The sequence below is a fragment of the Sinohyriopsis cumingii genome, chromosome 17, assembly GCF_028554795.1.
Source record: "Sinohyriopsis cumingii isolate HCF-2022 chromosome 17, ASM2855479v2, whole genome shotgun sequence".
In the NCBI taxonomy this organism is placed as follows: domain Eukaryota; kingdom Metazoa; phylum Mollusca; class Bivalvia; order Unionida; family Unionidae; genus Sinohyriopsis; species Sinohyriopsis cumingii.
Genome location: NC_142977.1, coordinates 115,175,444 through 115,197,470, shown reverse-complemented (window position 1 = coordinate 115,197,470; position 22,027 = coordinate 115,175,444). Strand labels below are relative to the sequence as shown.

Genomic DNA, 22,027 nt, shown 5'->3' with positions numbered 1-22,027 from the left:
GCCACTCGGGGCCCCGCTATGTGATGTAATACATTAAAATGCATGGCCAAGTTATGAGATGTAATTTTAAAACGCATGGTCCAGTTGTGTGATGTTGTACATTAAAATGCATGGTCCAGTTGTGTGATGTGCTTTTTCATATGAAATTATCTTTCCCTCTCTCTAAAAGCTCACACACATATATACACATATAGTCCTATATATGCACAGGCAACTTGAAGTTGCTATCTTTCTTTTTATTAGGTTCTCTTACAAGAAAGATTAGACCTTTGAAAGGACTGATGCTCTTCTTGCCATAAAGAATTTCCAGGAATCCAACATAAGACCATACTTTATAAATGCTGAAAAACACGGGTCAATATGACCATCAATTATGGAGGAGTAACTATAACGACAATTTCAAGATGGCCATCATGGCAGCCATATTGAATGAAAGATTGGTACCATTTTCATTTAGGACCAACTAGATATCATAAAAGGTCTTTTTATCAAAATGAAATGTTGATTTTACTTTCCATTTACAAGTAGTAGGGATAATAACATTTTCAGGGTGGCTGCCATCCTGGATACCATTTTCATTCTGGGCAAACGAGACATCATAGAAGTTTTTTTTAAGAGAAAATTCCATGTTGATTTGGCCTGGAATTCAGAAATATACATGCCACCCCCACCCCCACCGAGGTATAAGCACGATTATTGCTACTATATGTGACAAAAAGCGTAATTTGGGCATAAATAGTGTAATCTCTATATCACATGTCTGAATTACAGTCCATTTTTACAACTAATCTGTCCTGCATCTGGTCGAAATTCTTGTTACAAAAGGGCAAAATCCAAATTGATTAGAAAGAGAATTACAACCAGAATATAAGCACAAAATATACTGAAAAATTATTTATATTCAGCACTCATTAACTAGTCTACATGTGTAAAATTTGATGAACTGGAAATCTGCAATGAGGTCAGGTGCTCTGATTGCTGCATTACATTATTCGAATCTACTTCTTATAAAGTTTGTAAAGTAGATTTGTGTGTTTTTTCTGACGTGTTTTGAAGTTTGAACATTTTCCGTCGTATCACATCCACAACTCACACTAAACCATTTCAATTAACATCTGGCAGTATTTTCTTTAAATGTACAGACTGGTTCACAACTGCTTTAGCTTATCAATAAAATGAATCTGTAAGGGAAATTTAACATTTGAAAAACCTTGCCTGCTTGGAAATGGATCATATATACAGTTGCTATAAATAGCAAATAAGGAAAGTACTTTTATGCCGTTCTCACGCAGCTGTTACATTTTAAAGAATACTCTCAAATTTGTATCAGTGGAATTAAAGAGACGATAATAAAAATGACAGAAACAACTTTGTATTGTTTGATTATTTTATTTTTTAATGTATTGAAAATGGAACAGTCCATATAGTCTAGTGTAATGATCATGCCAAATGCAAAATGGCTGACATGTATGTAGAAGTAATTGCTATAACATGATTTTAAAGATGACCACAGTTTCTGTCTTGATCGTTTGGGACCAACTATGGCTCGGGATGAATATGCAGTTTCATTTGAATCCTCAAAGTACAATGAAACCATGCAGCAGTTTCATTTGAATCCTCAAAGTACAATGAAACCCTGCAGCAGTTTCATTTGAATCCTCAAAGTACAATGAAACCATGCAGCAGTTTCATTTGAATCCTCAAAGTACAATGAAACCCTGCAGCAGTTTCATTTGAATCCTCAAAGCACAATGAAACCCTGCAGCAGTTTCATTTGAATCCTCAAAGTACAATGAAACCATGCAGCAGTTTCATTTGAATCCTCAAGGTACAATGAAACCCTGCAGCAGTTTCATTTGAATCCTCAAAGTACAATGAAACCCTGCAGCAGAACACTTCACTATAACATGAATCTGGATATGACAAGATCGTGGCATGACTCCAAAAATTTAACTTACTTTTTCGTACATCAATAAAATAATTTTTTCAAAGTACAAAAAAATTATCATTTTTCGCAAGATATAAATAATAATACTGTCATAGCATTTCTCACAAAACTGTACAAAAATGTCACCAAAGCACTGCAAAGATCTGTGCCAAAATAAACGAATTTGATTTAATAATTTGGCTAAATGTGTTGTACTCATCTTTGGTTCTTCCTCCAGTAGATAAACTTTGTCTGCCATGTATGGTCTATCATAGCCTGAAAATGGTATTACGCCCAAAACATCAACAACACTTGAAGAAAAAAGTGTCTTGAGACTGCAGCTAAATTATATGAACAATCATGTTAAACAATTCTATTTCTGAACATTCCTTTCAAATGTGTCAATATTCAATCACTGCACTTTGAGCTTTACTTATTTTTGAAACACCTCAGCTTATTAAAAACCTGATAAGTGTCAGTCTTGTTATTTTTTTAACTCTGAACAATAAAGCCAGTAAGTCCTCTTTATGGGGCAGCCTGAGTGGCCGAGTGGTCAAAGCACTTACCATTCTGGATCACTGCCATCTGACCTCTGTCTGTGTGGGTTTGAGTCTCAGGCTCGGCTAACATGGATACATGAGAAAGCTTGCCAGTAGCTTTCATTAAACTGCATTAAACCCTACAACAACAACAAAATCCTCTTTATGGTTTTCTTCAATGCATACTGTGTGTAACTATCGCTCAAAAGAGGAAAAGATTTTCATCCAAATGTTGTTGTTGTTGTTGTTGGGTTAACGCTATTTTTCAGCACATGATAGGCTATACATGGCGGCCAGTATAAATGGCAGAGAAAGAAACCTGGAAAACCCCAGAAAGAATCACCAACCCACGAGAAGCTACTTGCAAGCTTTCTCACATACCCATATTAGCCAAATCCGAGACTCGAGCCCACGCAGACAGAGGTGAGATGGTAGTGATCCCTAATGGAAAGCACTTTAGACCACTCAGCCACCCTCATCCAAATGTATAAATCAATTAATTTAATCATCTAGAAGTCAATATCACTGCTAAATGTTGTTCAAGTTATAGGACAATGATTAAAAACACATTAAGCTACCAACATGCACACCTGGCTTTGAATTGTTATCAATTGTCATGCAATCCATTGAACACTACCATGAATTCCATGTACAAATCATACTATCATTCCGTAACACTTATTATCGCTGCAGTCATACAAAAGAGGTGTATGATAATTAGCGGGTATATATAATTGATAACAGGATACAAAAATGTATAAAAAAATACTGCTAAAAGGAATCTTGAAGCCCTGGGTAGGATCAGGTCCAGAGTTGAACAAAAGCAGTTAGCTTCAAGATTTAAGTGTTCCCAAGTAAAGCAAATGATTTAACGAAGTTTCTAACCTGAACTTATAAATCAATTAATTTACCTACCATTTTAAGGATAAACAAGTCTATCAATGCCTGCTCGATCAACTATGAGAAACACTCGTTGAAACGACGCATTGCCCAAAATTATCAGTAGAGGATTTGGTCATTGCCAAACACACGTAAAACAACCCATTTGGTCATTGCCAAACACATGTAAAACAACCCATTTGGTCATTGCCAGACACACGTAAAACAACCCATCCCCAAACCCAACATCTTAAACCTTTGGAATTTCTAACTTCAGATCATTTTCATGTACACATGAAACTGTAATTCCAGTGTTAACAGTGATTGGGCAAACCCATTTGAGTTGTAGGGGTGGTCAATATAATCAAACAGTGTACACCCTGCTTTTGTTCTGCAGTGAGGCAAAGTTATAGTTATAAAGAGAAGTTTCCATGAATTTATTTTATGTTTTCCTCTGTCCTGTAGAGAACTACTCAACTATTTTTTCATTCAACTCCATCTGTGCTCATACAATTTAATGGTATAATTCCAAGTAGATTCAGGCAGTTTACATGTATACAGTCCTGTAGAATTCTCATGCAAGAATATTATCAGGTTAATACCTATGACCTCCAGTACTAATTTTCAGTTCAAGTACATGTACTTTTCAAAGCTGAATACAAGTTACTTTTTAAAAACTCCCAATTTATGTGCTTTATTGTTGGTCAGAAATCAGACCCTTTGGGTATGTCCAGCAAATATGAATGGTGTTTGCGAAAAGAACTGTTTCATATGTTTGCGTTAATGAATTAGAAAGACCTTAAATATTAGGATTCAATTGGACCTAGCAAGCATTATTGCCTAGCTCCACCCCTACCCCAGTCTTGCAGTGAATTCAGATACATGATCAATGACAAAAAGACTAAATCTTATGATTAGCTCCCAAGCCCCAAGTACAAAAATACTGCTTATAATACAAATACTGATTTTTACAATTTTAATGCATATGTAAATATTTACAACATATACAACTATATACAACAGTGCCTTACATAATTATTTAATGTCCAAAATGCACGTGTTGCACACTTTTACCTTCTGGACGGGAACCATGTTCCAGACTGTTTATAAGAGCCTTTTCCACACCTTGTTTTTTTCTCAATCATTATTGACTCTAATGTACCAACTTTCATTGATGATCTCAATTCTGTGATTTTCTTAGTGAACTGTTTTTGTTCTAGCATACAAGTAATTCTTTGTGATATTACTGTCTGGAAACGTGTGCGAAATAAATCGCCAGCAACACTAGTAACTGAAATAGGAAGGTTCATTTCTAAAAGAAAAATATTAACCAAAAATTTGATCGAATTACATCAAGGTTCTCTCTCTCTCTCTGGTATTTATATACATTGTGAGTTCAGGCTGAGTTGTGTATGATGAAACAACAAGCTTATGTTTATTAGCTTTTTCATGCTCTTGTATTTCATGGGCACCTATAAGCCCAATAGCAAAATCACACTGCACAATTTGCAAAATGTAAAGTTTTCTCCTTTACTAGATGGTTTCACAAATCTAAACAAGACAGCACAATTGTCCTTCCAGTTCTGTTTTCTTGTCTTTCCTAGAGAAAATTCTGAATATTCTTCTTTCCTATTCAACATGATTAGAAGTTGAATATTACAAAGATGAGATACAGTGACAGCGGTAAATGTTTGCAAAATCCGAAATGGCAGATAAAGACAGGCATGGTAGCCTCAATTTTGAATGAACCAATCATATTGTAGAACTGTATTCCTATATACATGTGATACATTTCTATCAGAATGGAACTGAGTGCACGTTCTAAACTGAAAATTGCAAGATTTTTTACTTTTTTTTACAATTAAAAAACATTTTATTCCACAAAAAACATGCACCCATATTCAGGTTCAAAATACGGGACAAATATGGAAAAATAGAACACTTGGCAGCTATACTTATGCTTCTGTGTACACATTTATGATGGAATTATTATGGATTCACACTTATGGATGCAATGAGAGCAGTTGAAATGTAAAACTGTTGATATTGAACTATTCATGCTGTACAGTAGACATGTATGTGTATATATACTGATGAATTGCTCTCTGAATGAAGTACAATAATACTGATGCAGTCTCTATGTCTTCACTAATTTCTAATTTAATAAGGCGCATTGATTTAAGATGGTAACTGTGCCAACGAAGCACACAGTTTTGCACACACTTCTAACTCCCTCCCCCATTATAGGGTGAGAGATGTTTCATTTTCTTCAGCTGGCTTGTTTGGCTCTAACAACACATCAATTAGTGGACCCACGATCATTGTGCTGTAGTGGGGTTACATTGTAGCATGGGAAGAGTAGCAAAGAACTAACTTGTAGTAATGGAATGAAAGTTGGATAATGAACAACATTCTATTTTGATTAATTTTCACTCATAAAAGAGATGGATCTGATACAGATGTTTTTATAGGGAGATGCAAGTTTACAATAAATCATTATGATGAAATTTATTTGATACACATCCATGAAGATAGCATGACATTTACAAATAATGACCAACCTATACTGGGAAGAGTTGTCTCTGCTGACTTTTTATACAGGATAATCAGATATATAAAAGATATTAACATCACAGTGTATATAATACTTAAGATGATCAAAATTAACATGACCAAAGTATTTCTATGGGATAATGTTAGGTTGATAAACCAAAATGTACTTTGCATAGACTCCACAGTACATGCATAACACCATACATATTGACCATAATTCAGTTTGTTAGCGTCCAGGTAAACGTTTAATATAAACCTTCAAGTGAAATTTCCAATTCTCCAAGTAGGTTCTATTAGTCTCGCAACAAAAGCTGACATTGGTAGCAATAACATCAACATACACCACTGGTAACTGTTATATTAAACTGCGCTGAAAAAATATTCATAGGATTCATAAAAGCTTTGCTTCTGAACAGAAACTATTATTCAGAAAATCTGTATAACTTATTTGTTATATAGTCACAATCTGTGGCAATTGCAATGTCCCACATTTTTAGAACTTGTCTTTCCTTGAAGCATGATCCAGTTCTGCACACTATATGCATTCAACTTACCATCTCTGTTCTGTATGTTCCATATACTTTTTGTTTCAATAAGATTACTACAAATTAAACATTAGGTCAACTTGCTATCATACTGTCAAAATAACAAATTTATTTCCTTTTGCTTCCACTATTATAAATTAAATGTCCATTTGATACATATTCTTTCACTTCAGCAAGTTAAAAACTCCTTGGACAGCAAATACAGCAAAACTGTTATCTCTTTGACCTAGCTGTAAAACTCCTTGGACAGCAAATACAGCAAAACTGTTATCTCTTTGACCTAGCTGTAAAACACCTTGGACAGCAAACATGGCAGATGGTACTTCAAACCAAAAGCCAAAGGGACTTTCTTTCATGGTCATTGTTATCTGTAATTTCCTTAGAAACTGATTTCTTTGGTAACTGTCGTCTACGTTTTCTTTTCCACTGGATCTTTGGCTTTTGCTGATCGTGCAAATTGCTTGATACAAGTTAAGGATACAAACAGAGCATTACATAAGAAACAGGCAAAATGTTCTTCAAAGTAAGGGCAGGTGTGCACTGTCACACTCTTGAATAAGAGTGGGAATCTATGACAGAAACATCTGCCTACAATCTTTCATGTACTGTGGAAAAAATATGGAAATAATATTTGTTTATACTTTGAGTTTCACATTATGCTATGTCTTACATGTAAATACAATTAGGATGACACAACCTCCTGTTTAAGCAGGCAAGATCAATGCATCAATGATTTTTTAAAAATGATAAACAATGTTGAAAACCGATGTGATATTTACCTTACAGAAGTTAATTTTAGTCTTCAGCACCTATAAATAATTATTAGCCATCTACCTTTTTATTTTTTTAAAATTTGTTTTGATGTGCATCATACTGTAGGTTGTGTAATAGAGACATGTATCATACATGGCACAGGTGAATCATTTCACTCCTAAAACCTAACATATCTGTCTTCAAACTTTGGATACTGTACCATTATCTCTTAAGTTTCCACTGAAAGCTGTAAACAGTCTAGGAGATTATGACTTTCAAACTTTAAAAAAAAAATCATGCAGAATCTTACCTCTGACACAATCAACACTGTTAACCCCACTGCCACAAGAAATTTTTATATCTAACTCACCTTTCGAATTCCCATGCAATTTATTATATCTTCAACCCCACCCTACCCTGATGTGACCTGAGGTTTGTAAACATACATGTTATTTGTTCTCCAACTACAAATACATAAATGAAGTTTGTTTAAAAGATATTCAGAAAATGTCAGTATAACTTCAATGTTCTATGTCTGTCACCTTTGTTCCCTTCTCAGGAACCCTAGAGGTGGAGTGGAAACATACCCTTTTCTCAGACTGTCACCCCATGGGCAACCTATATGAACGTTTAGCGAATTTCTACCAAGAATTAAAGAAGACATGTTGTTATGGATAGGTGGATGGTGTGATGGATGGACAGACAGATAGATCTCTTCACTAAAGTATACAGAAAATGTAAGTTTTCTAATAGTAGAATCTAAATTATGTAAAACACTAACAGAAGAAAAAAATGACTAAGAAGTAAACATGCAAAACTTAAGAACATGCATGACAAACATGTAGTGAAAAAAATCACCTGACTTTTGGGATATATAAGTAGTTAGAGGTATTAACTAAAATATCACCTGACTTTGGGGATATATAAGTAGTTAGAGGTATTAAGTAAAAAAATCACCTGACTTTGGGGATATATAAGTAGTTAGAGGTATTAAGTAAAAAATCACCTGACTTTGGGGATATATAAGTAGTTAGAGGTATTAAGTAAAGAATCGCATGACTTTGGGGATATCAAGTAGATACAGGCACTAATAATCAATCACCTGACTTAGGCAATATATAAGCAAATAAAGAATCACATGACTTTGGGGATATCAAGTAGATATAGTTGCTAATAATCAGTCACCTGACTTAGGGGATATGTATGTAGTTAGAGGTATTAAGTAAAGAATCACCTGTCAAGTAGATACAGGTACTAATAATCAATCACCTGACTTAAGATACTTATAAAGAATCACATGACTTTGGGGATGTATAAGTATAGGTACTAAGTAAAACTGATTGACATGCTGCAGTAATTAATTACACAGTAAAAGGATACAACTACCATAGGTTTGCTATTGAGGACAAAACCATTTGTGTCTCGAAGTGCTTTTTTAGCTGCATCTTCACTGGGCAGTGTAATAAAGGCCTGACCCTTCATTCGTCCTTCTTTCATCAGCCGAATGTCAAACCTACAAATAAGGAGTACACTAATACTGCGATGCTGTAAAATAAATTTTATCACCAGGTAGTGCTACCAAAAGCAAAAAAATTACCTCCAAAGTGTCATTTCAATCAGTCACGTCATAAGAAGCCAGTCAACTGTATTCATTTTGACTTTACCTATTTTATGATGTGGAAACGTCATGGAATATAAGAGACTAAAAACCAAGATTGCCAATGACATGTACTGACACAATCGTGTGTAATTTAAAGAGACTGAAAAATAAGATCGCCAATCACATGTGTATATATAATTAAGTGTAATTTGGTGTATGTGTATGAGTCACTTTCTACAAGAATCAAATCTGAAACTGTTTATCACCAATGACATTTTCAGGAAAATCTGGACAGTCTTCATTAACAGTAATAATAAGTCAAAAACTAAACAGGCTGTTTGTGTATGGTCCTTAGTAATATACCCTACCATAACATGCTTTGATGTAGCCTGAATTTGCATATAGCATGATTGTGGTATGATTCCCAAAATTTTGCAATACTTTAAAATCTATTCACTGAAGTACTAGAAAGCTTTAGTGACATAATAAAGAGTTTTGTTTAAAAGGTGGCAAAATGTTTTGTATTGTTATAGGAACACTTTTAGTCATTGTCTCATCACCCCTCCCCCTTCCCCCATCTTAATCCTTTCTATTTTGGAGTCCAAAGTGCAGACAGCAGCTCCAAACTACTCTCATATACACAACCCAGTTTTTATTGTAATGCTAAAGTTACATGTATATAAGCAGGCCTGTTGTTGAGCATTCATTGTGGGGGTGTAGAGATTTGCTATTATAATAAACATTGTATTCCCAGTATTTACTCTGCAGTAAATGAAATTTCCAATTAATATTTTTCCCTGTCCTTAAGAGAAGAACGCCAATTGTTTTTACAAAATTACTCTTTATCCATGCAATCAAATGATTTACTCCCAAACTCGATTAGAGTTGTCCACATCTATTCAAATGTTTATTTGAAGCCAATCTCCTTAACCTCCTGTATAAATTACATTTAAAGTATTTTCCAGCTGAAGTACATTTCTCTTTTTAAAAACTCACAATGTTTGACAAAATGGTTGTCAGTAAAGAAAAAAAATCAGACCTTTCGGACATGTCAAGCAAATATAAATATTTCTGGAAAATACAATTTCTCCTAAGTTAGTGTATTAGTAAGAACTTAAGTATTTGTATTTGACAAAATCTAGTAAAACATTTTTAGAAATTTTGCTTCTTTGTGTCCAATTTTGACAGAATTTATATTACTGATACCATGAGATGACTGATACCATGAGATGACTGATACCATGAGATGAGCTGGTAAGCAAACCTAAGATGCCAATTTTCTTATGTACATGTGTATGTATGTACCAATGGTAATTTTATCATAATGTTTTGTATATTATCTTGTACTTTTTTATTTTGCATATGACTTGCCAGTCTTAGTAACATTTTTAAAAAATTTTTAAATTCGAACTAAATTTCTTAAGTTTAAAAATCTCCATCACCTATGTAATGATACAAACAATTAAATAATGTGAAGATACTGTATATAATTGCTTATAAGTTGAGTCACACTGCAAACCAGAAATATGATCTGCCACACCATAATGTGCTGCATGACAGGGTCTATGTTTTTTGTTCTACTGATTACTACTATCAAACTGCACAAAACCCAGACCTGCTGGTGCATCATGCAAAAACAGATCAGGGTCTATTTGTTTGTTCTACTGATTACTACTGTCAAACTGCATGAAACCCAGACCTGCTGGTGCATCATGCAAAAGCAGATCAGGGTCTATTTGCTCGTTCTACTAATTACTCCTATCAAACTGCACGAAACCCAGACCTGATGGTGCATCATGCAAAATCAGATCAGGGTCAATTTGTTTGTTCTACTGATTACTACTATCAAACTGCATGAAACCCAGACCTGATGGTGCATTATGCAAAAGCAGATCAGGGTCTATTTATTTGTTCTACTGATTACTACTATCAAACTGCATGAAACCTTGACCTGATGGTGCATTATGCAAAAGCAGATCAGGGTCTATTTGTTTGTTCTACTGATTACTCTTATCAAATCTGGCAAAACCCAGGTATGCTGGTGCATTATGCAAAAGCAGATCAGGGTCTATGTAGTTTGTTCTACTGATTACTCCTATCAAATTTGGCAAAACCCAGGTCTGCTGGTGCATTATGCAAAAGCAGATCAGGGTCTATTTGCTTGTTCTACTGATTACTCCTATCAAACTGCGCAAAACCCAGGTCTGCTGGTGCATTAAGCGAAAGCAGATAAGGGTCAATGTTGTTTGTTCTACTGATTTTTCCTATCAAACTGCATAAAACTCAGATCTGCTGGTGCATTATGCAAAAGCAGATCAGGGTCTGTACAGTTTGTAGTTGGATGTCTTTTAAATGAGTACATATGACACTACTCCACCATTATGGCTGACTTACACCATTATGGCTGACTTACATCATTATGGCTGACTTACACCATTATGGCTGACTTACACCATTATGGCTGACTTACATCATTATGGCTGACTTACACCATTATGGCTGACTTACACCATTATGGCTGACTTACATCATTATGGCTGACTTACATCATTATGGCTGACTTACATCATTATGGCTGACTTACGCCATTATGGCTGACTTACATCATTATGGCTGACTTACACCATTATGGCTGACTTACACCATTATGGCTGACTTACATCATTATGGCTTACTTAAACCATTATGGCTGACTTACATCATTATGGCTGACTTACACCATTATGGCTGACTTATACCATTATGGCTGACTTACATCATTATGGCTGACTTACACCATTATGGCTGACTTACACCATTATGGCTGACTTACACCATTATGGCTGACTTACACCATTATGGCTGACTTACACCATTATGGCTGACTTACATCATTATGGCTGACTTACACCATTATGGCTGACTTACATCATTATGGCTTACTTAAACCATTATGGCTGACTTACATCATTATGGCTGACTTACACCATTATGGCTGACTTACATCATTATGGCTGACTTACACCATTATGGCTGACTTACATCATTATGGCTGACTTACACCATTATGGCTGACTTACATCATTGTGTCAATTTCCTTGTTCCAGTCGACATAAAATCCAAATACATTCACCAGATCCTGAAAGACATGTATAAAACCTTAAGACATGTATAAAACTGTATAAAACCTTAAGACATGTATAAAACTGTATAAATGCTTAAGACATGTATAAAACCTTAAGACATGTATAAAACCTTAAGTCATGTAATTAAGGTATGTCTAGGTATGTTTTTATTGGCAGGAAACTGTAGCACTGTATTCCAAGTCAAGGCATGCAAAAGATAAAAAATACTAATATCAGTAATTTCACTCACAAAAGATGGGGCTCATTATCATAAAATAAACACAATCTTACATCTGAATACATTTCTAACGAAGGGTACGTACTATATGGCATCTTTTTGGCCCAAACATATATAAAAAAATTTCCAAGAAGTATCTGATTTTAAATAAACCATGGTAAAAAGGTTATTAGCATTTCAAAAACTTAAAATTGCTATTGATGTTATAAAAAATGGTGTCTGGTCAAATTTCTTTATCGAAGAATAATTTCCATATCTGAAATGTTAGGTAGTTTATATTTGTTTCTTCTAGCTCAAAAAATACTTGTTTTTATTTGTGCAAGTACAACTTTTGTAGGCACAAACAATCAAGTGTTGCATGGCATGAATAGAAAATCTTATATTTTTACATGTAAAAATATAGAAAGGAAAACTATATGAAAATTATTGCACCATTAAGTCTCTATATTTCACATGTAGGTATATAATGAAACAATCTATCAATGGAACTGTACATAATGAAAGAGATGAAAAGAACAAATGCTGTGTATAGCTGAAGGTTTACTGTTGGTATAGAACATTAACCTCCCAAAACAGTATTGTTATTAATACCATACATTATATACATGTTAAGTTGTTGTCAGTGTTGAGACATTTTATTTCAAGGCATGTTTGATTGTACAATGGGTGTTCAAGTCCCACCACTGTATTTCTATTTTTTCCCAAATATTTTTCTTACTGAGACACGATTGTTTTGTAATATATCTCAGATGAAATAGATTGCATGTTTTCCTATTTTACTCATTTAAAGAAAGTGATGATTCTTTTTATTTTTGTTTGTGTTTTATTTTCCTTTTCTCCTTCAAACTTACATTACATTTTCATTTCTCATAATACACCTATTTTGTATGCAGTAAACTAGGTAGCTGTATGTGGAATTTTGTCCATACAAAATAACAAAAACATTCTTTTACTTCAAGTTCCAACAAATGGTTAACAGGGCAAAACATTATTATTATTCATGGCATGTTCTCTGTATCTTATACACTTTTAGAGACTCAATTAAAACATGCAAGTATAACTTCAGTTATCAATTCTTTGTGTGTCTGTTTTTAGGATATCACCTGTTTTCAATTCTGTAACTATCCCTGCCATTCTTTCCTCCTATATCTCTCTTGTTCTCCCATTCTCACACATACACACTTGGAAGAGTTTACAAAGGCATCAGTATATTTCTTTTGTACATTTCATAACAAACCTGAACAGGTGAAAATAGTCCATATTTAAGGGTTTCATCAATACTTACCTAGTAAACTAGTGTATATGTGTGTGTATATGTAACGACAGTCTTATTTAGTACATTTTATACAATAAAGGGGTTTATTAATAAACCCTGTGGACGTCTATTGGCCTGTCAATAACTGTTTTGTGTGCTGCTCTTCTTTTTGAATTTGTGAAGTTTTAACTGCCAGTTAAATTTGTCCAAATAAATAAATAAATAAATAAATTCAAGTAATATAAAGGCCAGTATATGCACAGGTTGTGTTTCATATGAAAACTGAAGCAATGAAAATATAAATATATATCTGTATGTATGCTATAAGGTGTATTTAACAAGTTCTAAATATTATTATGCCAAACATCAAAGATCTTTACTGAGTGAAAAGTATATCAGTGTATCCACTCAAAACAACCCACAGACACCTCTACATACTTTCTCAGTCTGATTATCCAATCATTAAGGTTGTATTGTATTTCCTTTCTGATGTGTTGAAGCTAAATCAGGGCCATATAAAGGATGTGTCAAGGTCTATATTATATTCATTTTTTTGATGTGTTGGACTAACTCAGGGCCATGTAAAGGATGTGTCAAGGTCTGTATTATATTCATTTTTTGGTGTGTTGAAGATAAATCAGAGCCATGTAAAGGATGTGTCAAGGTCTGTATTATATTCCCTTTTTGGTGTGTTGAAGCTAAATCAGAGCCATGTAAAGGATGTGTCAAGGTCTGTATTATATTCCCTTTTTGGTGTGTTGAAGATAAATCAGAGCCATGTAAAGGATGTGTCAAGGTCTGTATTATATTCCCTTTTTGATGTGTTGAAGATAAATCAGGGCCATGTAAGGATGTGTCAAGGTCTGTATTATATTCCCTTTTCGACGTGTTGAAGCTAAATCAGAGCCATGTAAAGGATGTGTCAAGGTCTGTATTATATTCCCTTTTTGGTGTGTTGAATATAAATCAGAGCCATGTAAAGGATGTGTCAAGGTCTATATTATATTCATTTTTTGAGGTGTTGAAGCTAAATCAGGGCCATGTAAAGGATGTGTCAAGGTCTGTATTATATTCCCTTTTTGATGTGTTGACGATAAATCAGGGCCATGTAAGGATGTGTCAAGGTCTGTATTATATTCCCTTTTTGGTGTGTTGAATATAAATCAGAGCCATGTAAAGGATGTGTCAAGGTCTATATTATATTCATTTTTTGAGGTGTTGAAGCTAAATCAGGGCCATGTAAAGGATGTGTCAAGGTCTGTATTATATTCCCTTTTTGATGTCTTGAAGATAAATCAGGGCCATGTAAACGATGTGTCAAGGTCTATATTATATTCCCTTTTTGATGTGTTGAAGCAAAATCAGGGCCATGTAAAGGATGTGTCAAGGTCTATATTATATTCCCTTTTTGATGTGTTGAAGCTAAATCAGGGCCATGTAAGGATGTGTCAAGGTCTGTATTATATTCATTTTTTGATGTGTTGAAGATAAATCTGGGCCTTGTAAAGGATGTGTCAAGATCTATATTATATTCATTTTTTGATGTGTTGAAGCTAAATCAGGGCCATGTAAAGGATGTGTCAAGGTCTGTATTATATTCCCTTTTTGATGTGCTGAAGCTAAATCAGGGCCATGTAAGGATGTGTCAAGGTCTGTATTATATTCCCTTTTTGATGTGTTGAAGATAAATCAGGGCCATGTAAAGGATGTGTCAAGATCTATATTATATTCATTTTTTGATGTGTTGAAGATAAATCAGGGCCATGTAAAGGATGTGTCAAGGTCTGTATTATATTCCCTTTTTGATGTGTTGACGCTAAATCAGGGCCATGTAAGGATGTGTCAAGATCTATATTATATTCATTTTTTTATGTGTTGAAGATAAATCACGGCCATGTAAGGATGTGTCTAGGTCTATATTATATTCATTTTTTGATGCGTTGAAGATAAATCAGGGCCATGTAAGGATGTGTCAAGGTCTTTCTTATATTCCCTTTTTGATGTGTTGAAGATAAATCAGGGCCATGTAAAGGATGTGTCAAAGTCTGTATTATATTCCCTTTTCTGATGTGTTGAAGATAAATTAGGGCCATGTAAAGGATGTGTCAAGGTCTATATTATATTCCCTTTTTGATGTGTTGAAGATAAATCAGGGCCATGTAAGGATGTGTCAAGGTCTATATTATATTCCCTTTTTGATGTGTTGAAGATAAATCAGGGCCATGTAAAGGATGTGTCAAGGTCTGTATTATATTCATTTTTTGATGTGTTGAAGATAAATCAGGGCCATGTAAAGGATGTGTCAAGGTCTGTATTATATTCATTTTTTGATGTGTTGAAGATAAATCAGGGCCATGTAAAGGATGTGTCAAGGTCTGTATTATATTCCCTTTTTGGTGTGTTGAATATAAATCAGAGCCATGTAAAGGATGTGTCAAGGTCTGTATTATATTCCCTTTTTGGTGTGTTGAAGATAAATCAGGGCCATGTAAAGGATGTGTCAAGGTCTGTATTATATTCCCTTTTTGGTGTGTTGAAGATAAATCAGGGCCATGTAAAAGATGTGTCAAGGTCTGTATTATATTCCCTTTTTGGTGTGTTGAAGATAAATCAGGGCCATGTAAAGGATGTGTCAAGGTCTGTATTATATTCCCTTTTTGGTGTGTTGAAGATAAATCAGGGCCATGTAAAGGATGTGTCAAGGTCTGTATTATATTCCCTTTTTGGTGTGTTGAAGATAAATCAGGGCCATGTAAAGGATGTGTCAAGGTCTGTATTATATTCATTTTTTGATGTGTTGAAGCTAAATCAGGGCCATGTAAAGGATGTGTCAAGATCTATATTATATTCCCTTTTTGATGTGTTGAAGATAAATCAGGGCCATGTAAAGGATGTGTCAAGGTCTATATTATGTTACCTTTTTGATGTGTTGAAGCTAAATCAGGGATATGTAAAGGAAGTGTCAAGGTCTGTATTATATTCATTTTATAATGTGTTGAAGCTAAATCAGGGCCATGTAAAGGATGTGTCAAGGTCTATATTATATTCATTTTCTGATGTGTTGAAGATAAATCAGGGCCATGTAAAGGATGTGTCAAGATCTATATTATATTCAGTTTTTGATGTGTTGAAGATAAATCAGGGCCATGTAAAGGATGTGTCAAGGTCTATATTATATTACCTTTTTGATGTGTTGAAGCTAAATCAGAGCCATGTAAAGGATGTGTCAAGGTCTGTATTATATTCATTTTTTGATGTGTTGAAGCTAAATCAGAGCCATGTAAAGGATGTGTCAAGGTCTGTATTATATTCATTTTTTGATGTGTTGAAGATAAATCAGGGCCATGTAAAGGATGTGTCAAAGCATGATGCTCCTTGAAGATGGCAGATTTATGTGTGTTGTCATGAAAGAAGTTGATACATTGGGTACAGGTGAAGAGGTGGGTGGGTGGTTCAGTAGTGTTCCATAACTTTTAGCATCACTTTGGAGATATAACAGTGTCCACTGACACTGGCAGACACAGACACAGGTACCTTGATGACCAGGTTTTCTTATATATAAAAAATAATGTGTACAGAACCCTTATGACAGTCTGACTATGTCACGTGATTTGTGATCTCAGCTCATCTTCTTCAATCCAGACATTATTATTTTCTTTTGAATTGGACTGAAAAAACCCAAAACATAAATCCGTCTGTCATCACCTGTGACAATCTCATTCAGACATCTCTGGCCATAACTTTCCTTTTTTGGTCACTAGATGCTTGGTAATTTCAATCTGATTCTCTTTTGATCAGCCAGCTACAAAGGACGGACCCATCTGACACAAACATTTCTGAGCTTCAAATTACTTGTGAATATATTACTAGCAACTGATGAATTAATGTCTGAGAGAATAGTAATATATTCAACTGAATAATGAGTATCCTAATCAGTTTCCTTCTTCGAAGCAGCCACTCCCTCTCTCAATGATCACATACAATAGTCCTCCAGAACACGGATTATCTTCCATGGACTCATGACCATCTTTAAAATGATGGAATCATCTCAAAATATTGGAGAGAATTATGCTGTTACCCTTTAGCCAATCAGTCTTGGCATAAATCAGTGAGTACCTAACAGTGCAAATCAGTGAGTACCTAACAGTGCAAATCAGTGAGTACCTAACAGTGCACAGCTATAACATTATGCTCATTGCTGAGCAGCATAACCAATGCTCCTCATTTTTACATCACTCTCATTTTGAGTTTGAAGATGACCATGACCATGACTGATTTGGTTTCTGTGAGGCCATGAGCAGCTGACAAGGCTAATCTGTGGCACACTGAACAGGAAATGATGCTTGCTATGGCACACTGAACAGGAAATGATGCTTGCTATGGCACACTGAACAGGAAATGATGCTTGCTATGGCACACTGAACAGGAAATGATGCTTGCTATGGCACACTGAACAGGAAATGATGCTTGCTATGGCACGTTGGACAGGAGATGCCACTTGCTATGGCACATTGGACAGGAGATGCCATTTGCTATGGCATACTAAACACAATTTGCGGCTTGCCACAAATTAGTGTAGTGAAATAACTTTGAAATATATTTGGGTACCTTGGTTGTTATTTGATTCCTTAGCATGATGTTATGAATTCATCTGCAAAAGCATCAGATGTTATTACACATGCTATATGTATAAAAATCGCAATATGGCTATATTATGATATGGGTATATTAACATAAATAACACCATAGTCATGTGATTAACTATTTATCACATGATAAAAAATATTAACTTCTTTGGACACAATCAAAATTGTTGCAAAGTGACTCTGAAACACATTCAAAATCTTCAGTCACTATTTCTATGTTTTACAAGAATCCAAAACATTGTGTGCTCTTTTACTGTGCTAAATCAATACAAATTATGGTCATGTTAACCCAAACAACACATTCTGGTGATGAAAGAAGTTATGCATAAAAAACAAATATAAACAGAAAATCACAAAACACATTAGTCAGAGTGACAGCCATTTTCTTTCTACCATTATAATCTTTGCAAACAAGAGCTTTTTTACAATTTTCTCAAGTTACATTTAGTGGGTCCCTTTTCAGTGGACATCTTTCTTTACATGTCCTTGAACTTAAATGTGACATCTTACCCAGTTATGTGACCAAGCTGTCACCTAATCAGTGCCTTATTGGTATAAGTCATATATAAATACTAGGATGTATTATGTTTGAGGCTGCAGTGAACATAATGCTCAAAGGGACATAACTCTGCAATGATTTGGATCTGGAATTTTTAATGTAGCTTTAAAAAAAATTCAGTCATATTGCTATGATGTCTGCAGTGTGACAGCCTATAGTGATGTCTAGCACTGGGGCATCATGCCGCAGACATGTAGAATGACGTCCAACCCAGTCACCTTATCCTGATACCAGGCCGACCAGTCCTAACACTAACCTCTTAATGCTGAATGCCAAGCAAGGCTGCTGTTAGTGCCATTTTTGTAAGTCATTGATATGACTCGGATGGGGATCGAACACTGACCTCCCGCATGCGGGGCAGACACTCTAACCACTAGGCCACAGGAATGGTCACTCTGCAATGAAGCATAACCCTTTATTCCAACAACCCGCAACAAAATACCATATATACTCACTAATAAGTCAAGTCAAACTGGAAGCAACAAAGATCCTGATCTGCCAAAGCATAATGCACCTGGTAGGTCAATCATGGTTGTTCTACTGATTACTCCAAACAAACTACACCACTGACACACATCTGCCATTGCATTTTGTGATGGCAGATCTAGGTCTATGCATTATGCAGTTGGACTCATCTTATAAGCAAGTATATACAGTACTCTGGTTAGTGGTGAATTTATTGAAGGTCCTTGCCACCAGGCTAAAAACTGAAACATTTTATAAAAAAAATTGCATTTGCTCCAGACAGAAATTTTTTAATATCTTTTATGTCCTGTTGCCTTCTTTTTGACATTCCATATGTACAGATGATTGGTTGGAACTAGAGTGTAATGCTCAAATGGATATAACTCAGAAATCAAGCTAACAAAAGTCCTTTTTATTGGACTGGTCCTCAATATCTTACCTGTTCTGTTGTCTTCTTGTTTAAATTCTTTATATACAGACGACTGGTTGCTTCTCCTGGTTCATAACCTTTAAACACAGAGAAATTCCTCATTTCTGAAAGGCAAGGAAAATATACTTATAGTCATATGGGCTAAACTCCATAAACTGTTTTAAACAAGAGGCCTTTTTGAAATGTCAATCAATCATACTTAACACCTACTTATTAGCAATGGCCAATGTAATGCAACATAGGACAACTTGCTTAAAATATTCTCACAACCTGGTTTAAATGAAGAAAATATAATTTGACTTTGAGCCTCCAAAATTTAGAATTGACTGCTCTGCTTTCATGCACATTTTGCAGATTGTTCTTTTTCATTTATGTGAAAAGTCTGAAACATTTGATATTCTTTTGATGCACCAGAAGATTTTCTTACTAAGTAAATAAGGGCAGGGCATACTATAAGTTTTGGATCAAGTCATACTGTGCCTAGGTAAATTAGGGCAGGGATTACAATATGTTTTGGATCAAGTCATACTGTGCCTAGGTAAATAAGGGCAGGGATTACAATATGTTTTGGATCAAGTCATACTGTGCCTAGGTAAATAAGGGCAGGGATTACAATATGTTTTGGATCAAGTCATACTGTGCCTCACCTGGAAATGGTGTACTAATAATGTATTTTCTGATAATGCATTTTTCTGTTAACTGAGGCACCACAGGAATTCCAGCAAATCTAGATATACAAAATTTAAGCATTTAAAAAGAGCAATTTCAATTTTCAGTGGAATAAATTTGCTAATGTGAAAGTTATTTGACTTAAAATATTTTAATGAAGAATCTCATCTGATGATGGTATTGATAAAAAAAATCACTGCCACAGTTGTTATCTCACATGAGCCATCATTCACAAACCACGCCAAAAGAGGACTACAATTTTCAGACCCAATCCATTAATTTAAATTATGCCTGTTACAAGTGGCTCTAAACATTTCAAATCCAAAAACATTATCTTGTCAATATACTCAAATTTCTTAAAAGAATCATCACAATAATATAATAAATATTAGCCGTTATTCTGTCATAACATGCCGATTATATACGCTATGTAGTCTTTAACAGCTCCAAAAAAGACTTGTACATGACAATGAAAATTGAAAAACGGCATATTTACTCTATTAATTGAAAGGTACAAAGTTACATAGATTAAAACAGTACTGCCTACTGGCTACTGGTAACCCAGCAAATCAATACTAGACCTAAAAATTAAATTATAAGACAACTGACAAATATCGAAGGTTTCTTAGTCTCATTGCAAAAGAACACTTGAGTAAAGTTTCATGTCCATTTCAACCAGTAATGAACTGCAAAAATAGTTATCTAAACTCAGCGATATTGATCCTTGTTCAAATCTCAAGCATTACATGAGAAGAAAAAGATAAATGTACATAGCAATATATCACATGGTAAGACTAATATAAACTCTCAACACATGTATGTGTGTGTATTATCAGCTTAGAAAAAACAATAAATACACAGACTGATCAGTAAATGAGAGTCACTCAAAGTTCTAGGCATACAAATAGGGTTACTAAATAACTGTGTCAAAGTTGATACATAGTTCTAGGCATACAAATAGGGTTACTAAATAACTGTCAAAGTTGATACATAGTTCTAGGCATACAAATAGGGTTACTAAATAACTGTGTCAAAGTTGATACATAGTTATAGGCATACAAATAGGGTTACTAAATAACTGTATCAAAGTTGATACATAGTTCTAGGCATAAAAATAGGGTTACTAAATAACTGTGTCAAAGTTTAGTCATTGTGTTTGGAATTCACCGATGATTGATACTTGTGTTTTTTCCTCACAAGGAAAACAAAAGGTGCTTCCCTTTATAAATCAGCATCATCCTCCTGTACTCTCTGCTTGGCATGAGATAAGGCTGATACAGGAACACTCTCAGTTTAGCTAATGATCTGCATGGTAAAGCCTGTTGTTAATGACTCCATCTTGGACTTTCAGTTATTCTTTGAAGAAATGGTTGACTTTTTTGTCTGCAGTATCCACATCCTCAATTACAGAGCCAAGAATGCTGTGAATCAAACAATTCCATTTTTGGTTCCATATTTTTAGTTTCTCTAGCTCTTCTGCCTCCTGTCTTATTTTAGCTTCCAATATCAGTTTGATTCTGATCATGTCTTTATGTTATCATGATACAAGTCAAGGCTTGACTCTAAAAAACATGTGACAGTGTACAATGACAATAGCTCATCCACGAAGGCTTGACTCTATAAAACATGTGACAGTGTACAATGACAATAGCTCATCCACGACATTACTTATTTCAGCTAACAAGGACTGATAATGATATTTACCAGTATCTGCACCATTTTTACATGTGAAATGTTCTTCTTTCATATGAATTGACAGGGAGACAGAAAAGTATCTATTACTTTGTTCATGATGCCGTTTGACAATCAGGTGCCCATTCTGCTTGTGCAACAGTTCATGGAGTTCTCAGATAAAAATCTATGCT

The 22,027-nt window shown here is 34.7% G+C and overlaps 1 protein-coding gene across 2 annotated transcripts in view; it reads right to left on the bottom strand.

Moving 5' to 3' along the window:
* Window positions 1-1,369: 1,369 nt before the first annotated feature.
* The window catches only part of LOC149779708 (RNA-binding region-containing protein 3-like), a 69,267-nt gene continuing 48,609 nt past the window's right edge, over window positions 1,370-22,027 (bottom strand). The window contains exons 12-16 of one of the 2 annotated variants that reach the window (XR_016415700.1): window positions 19,503-19,597; window positions 11,856-11,914; window positions 8,577-8,709; window positions 6,739-6,903; window positions 1,370-6,684 (exon numbers count right to left, since the gene is read on the bottom strand). Coding sequence is in view for 1 of the 2 variants with exons in the window: in XM_089940560.1 (XP_089796686.1) it covers window positions 6,853-6,903; window positions 8,577-8,709; window positions 11,856-11,914; window positions 19,503-19,597 (338 nt within the window). In the remaining variant the exon portion in view is untranslated. Of the gene's footprint in view, window positions 6,904-8,576; window positions 8,710-11,855; window positions 11,915-19,502; window positions 19,598-22,027 lie in introns of both variants that reach the window. The other variant, XM_089940560.1, reaches the window with a different exon arrangement.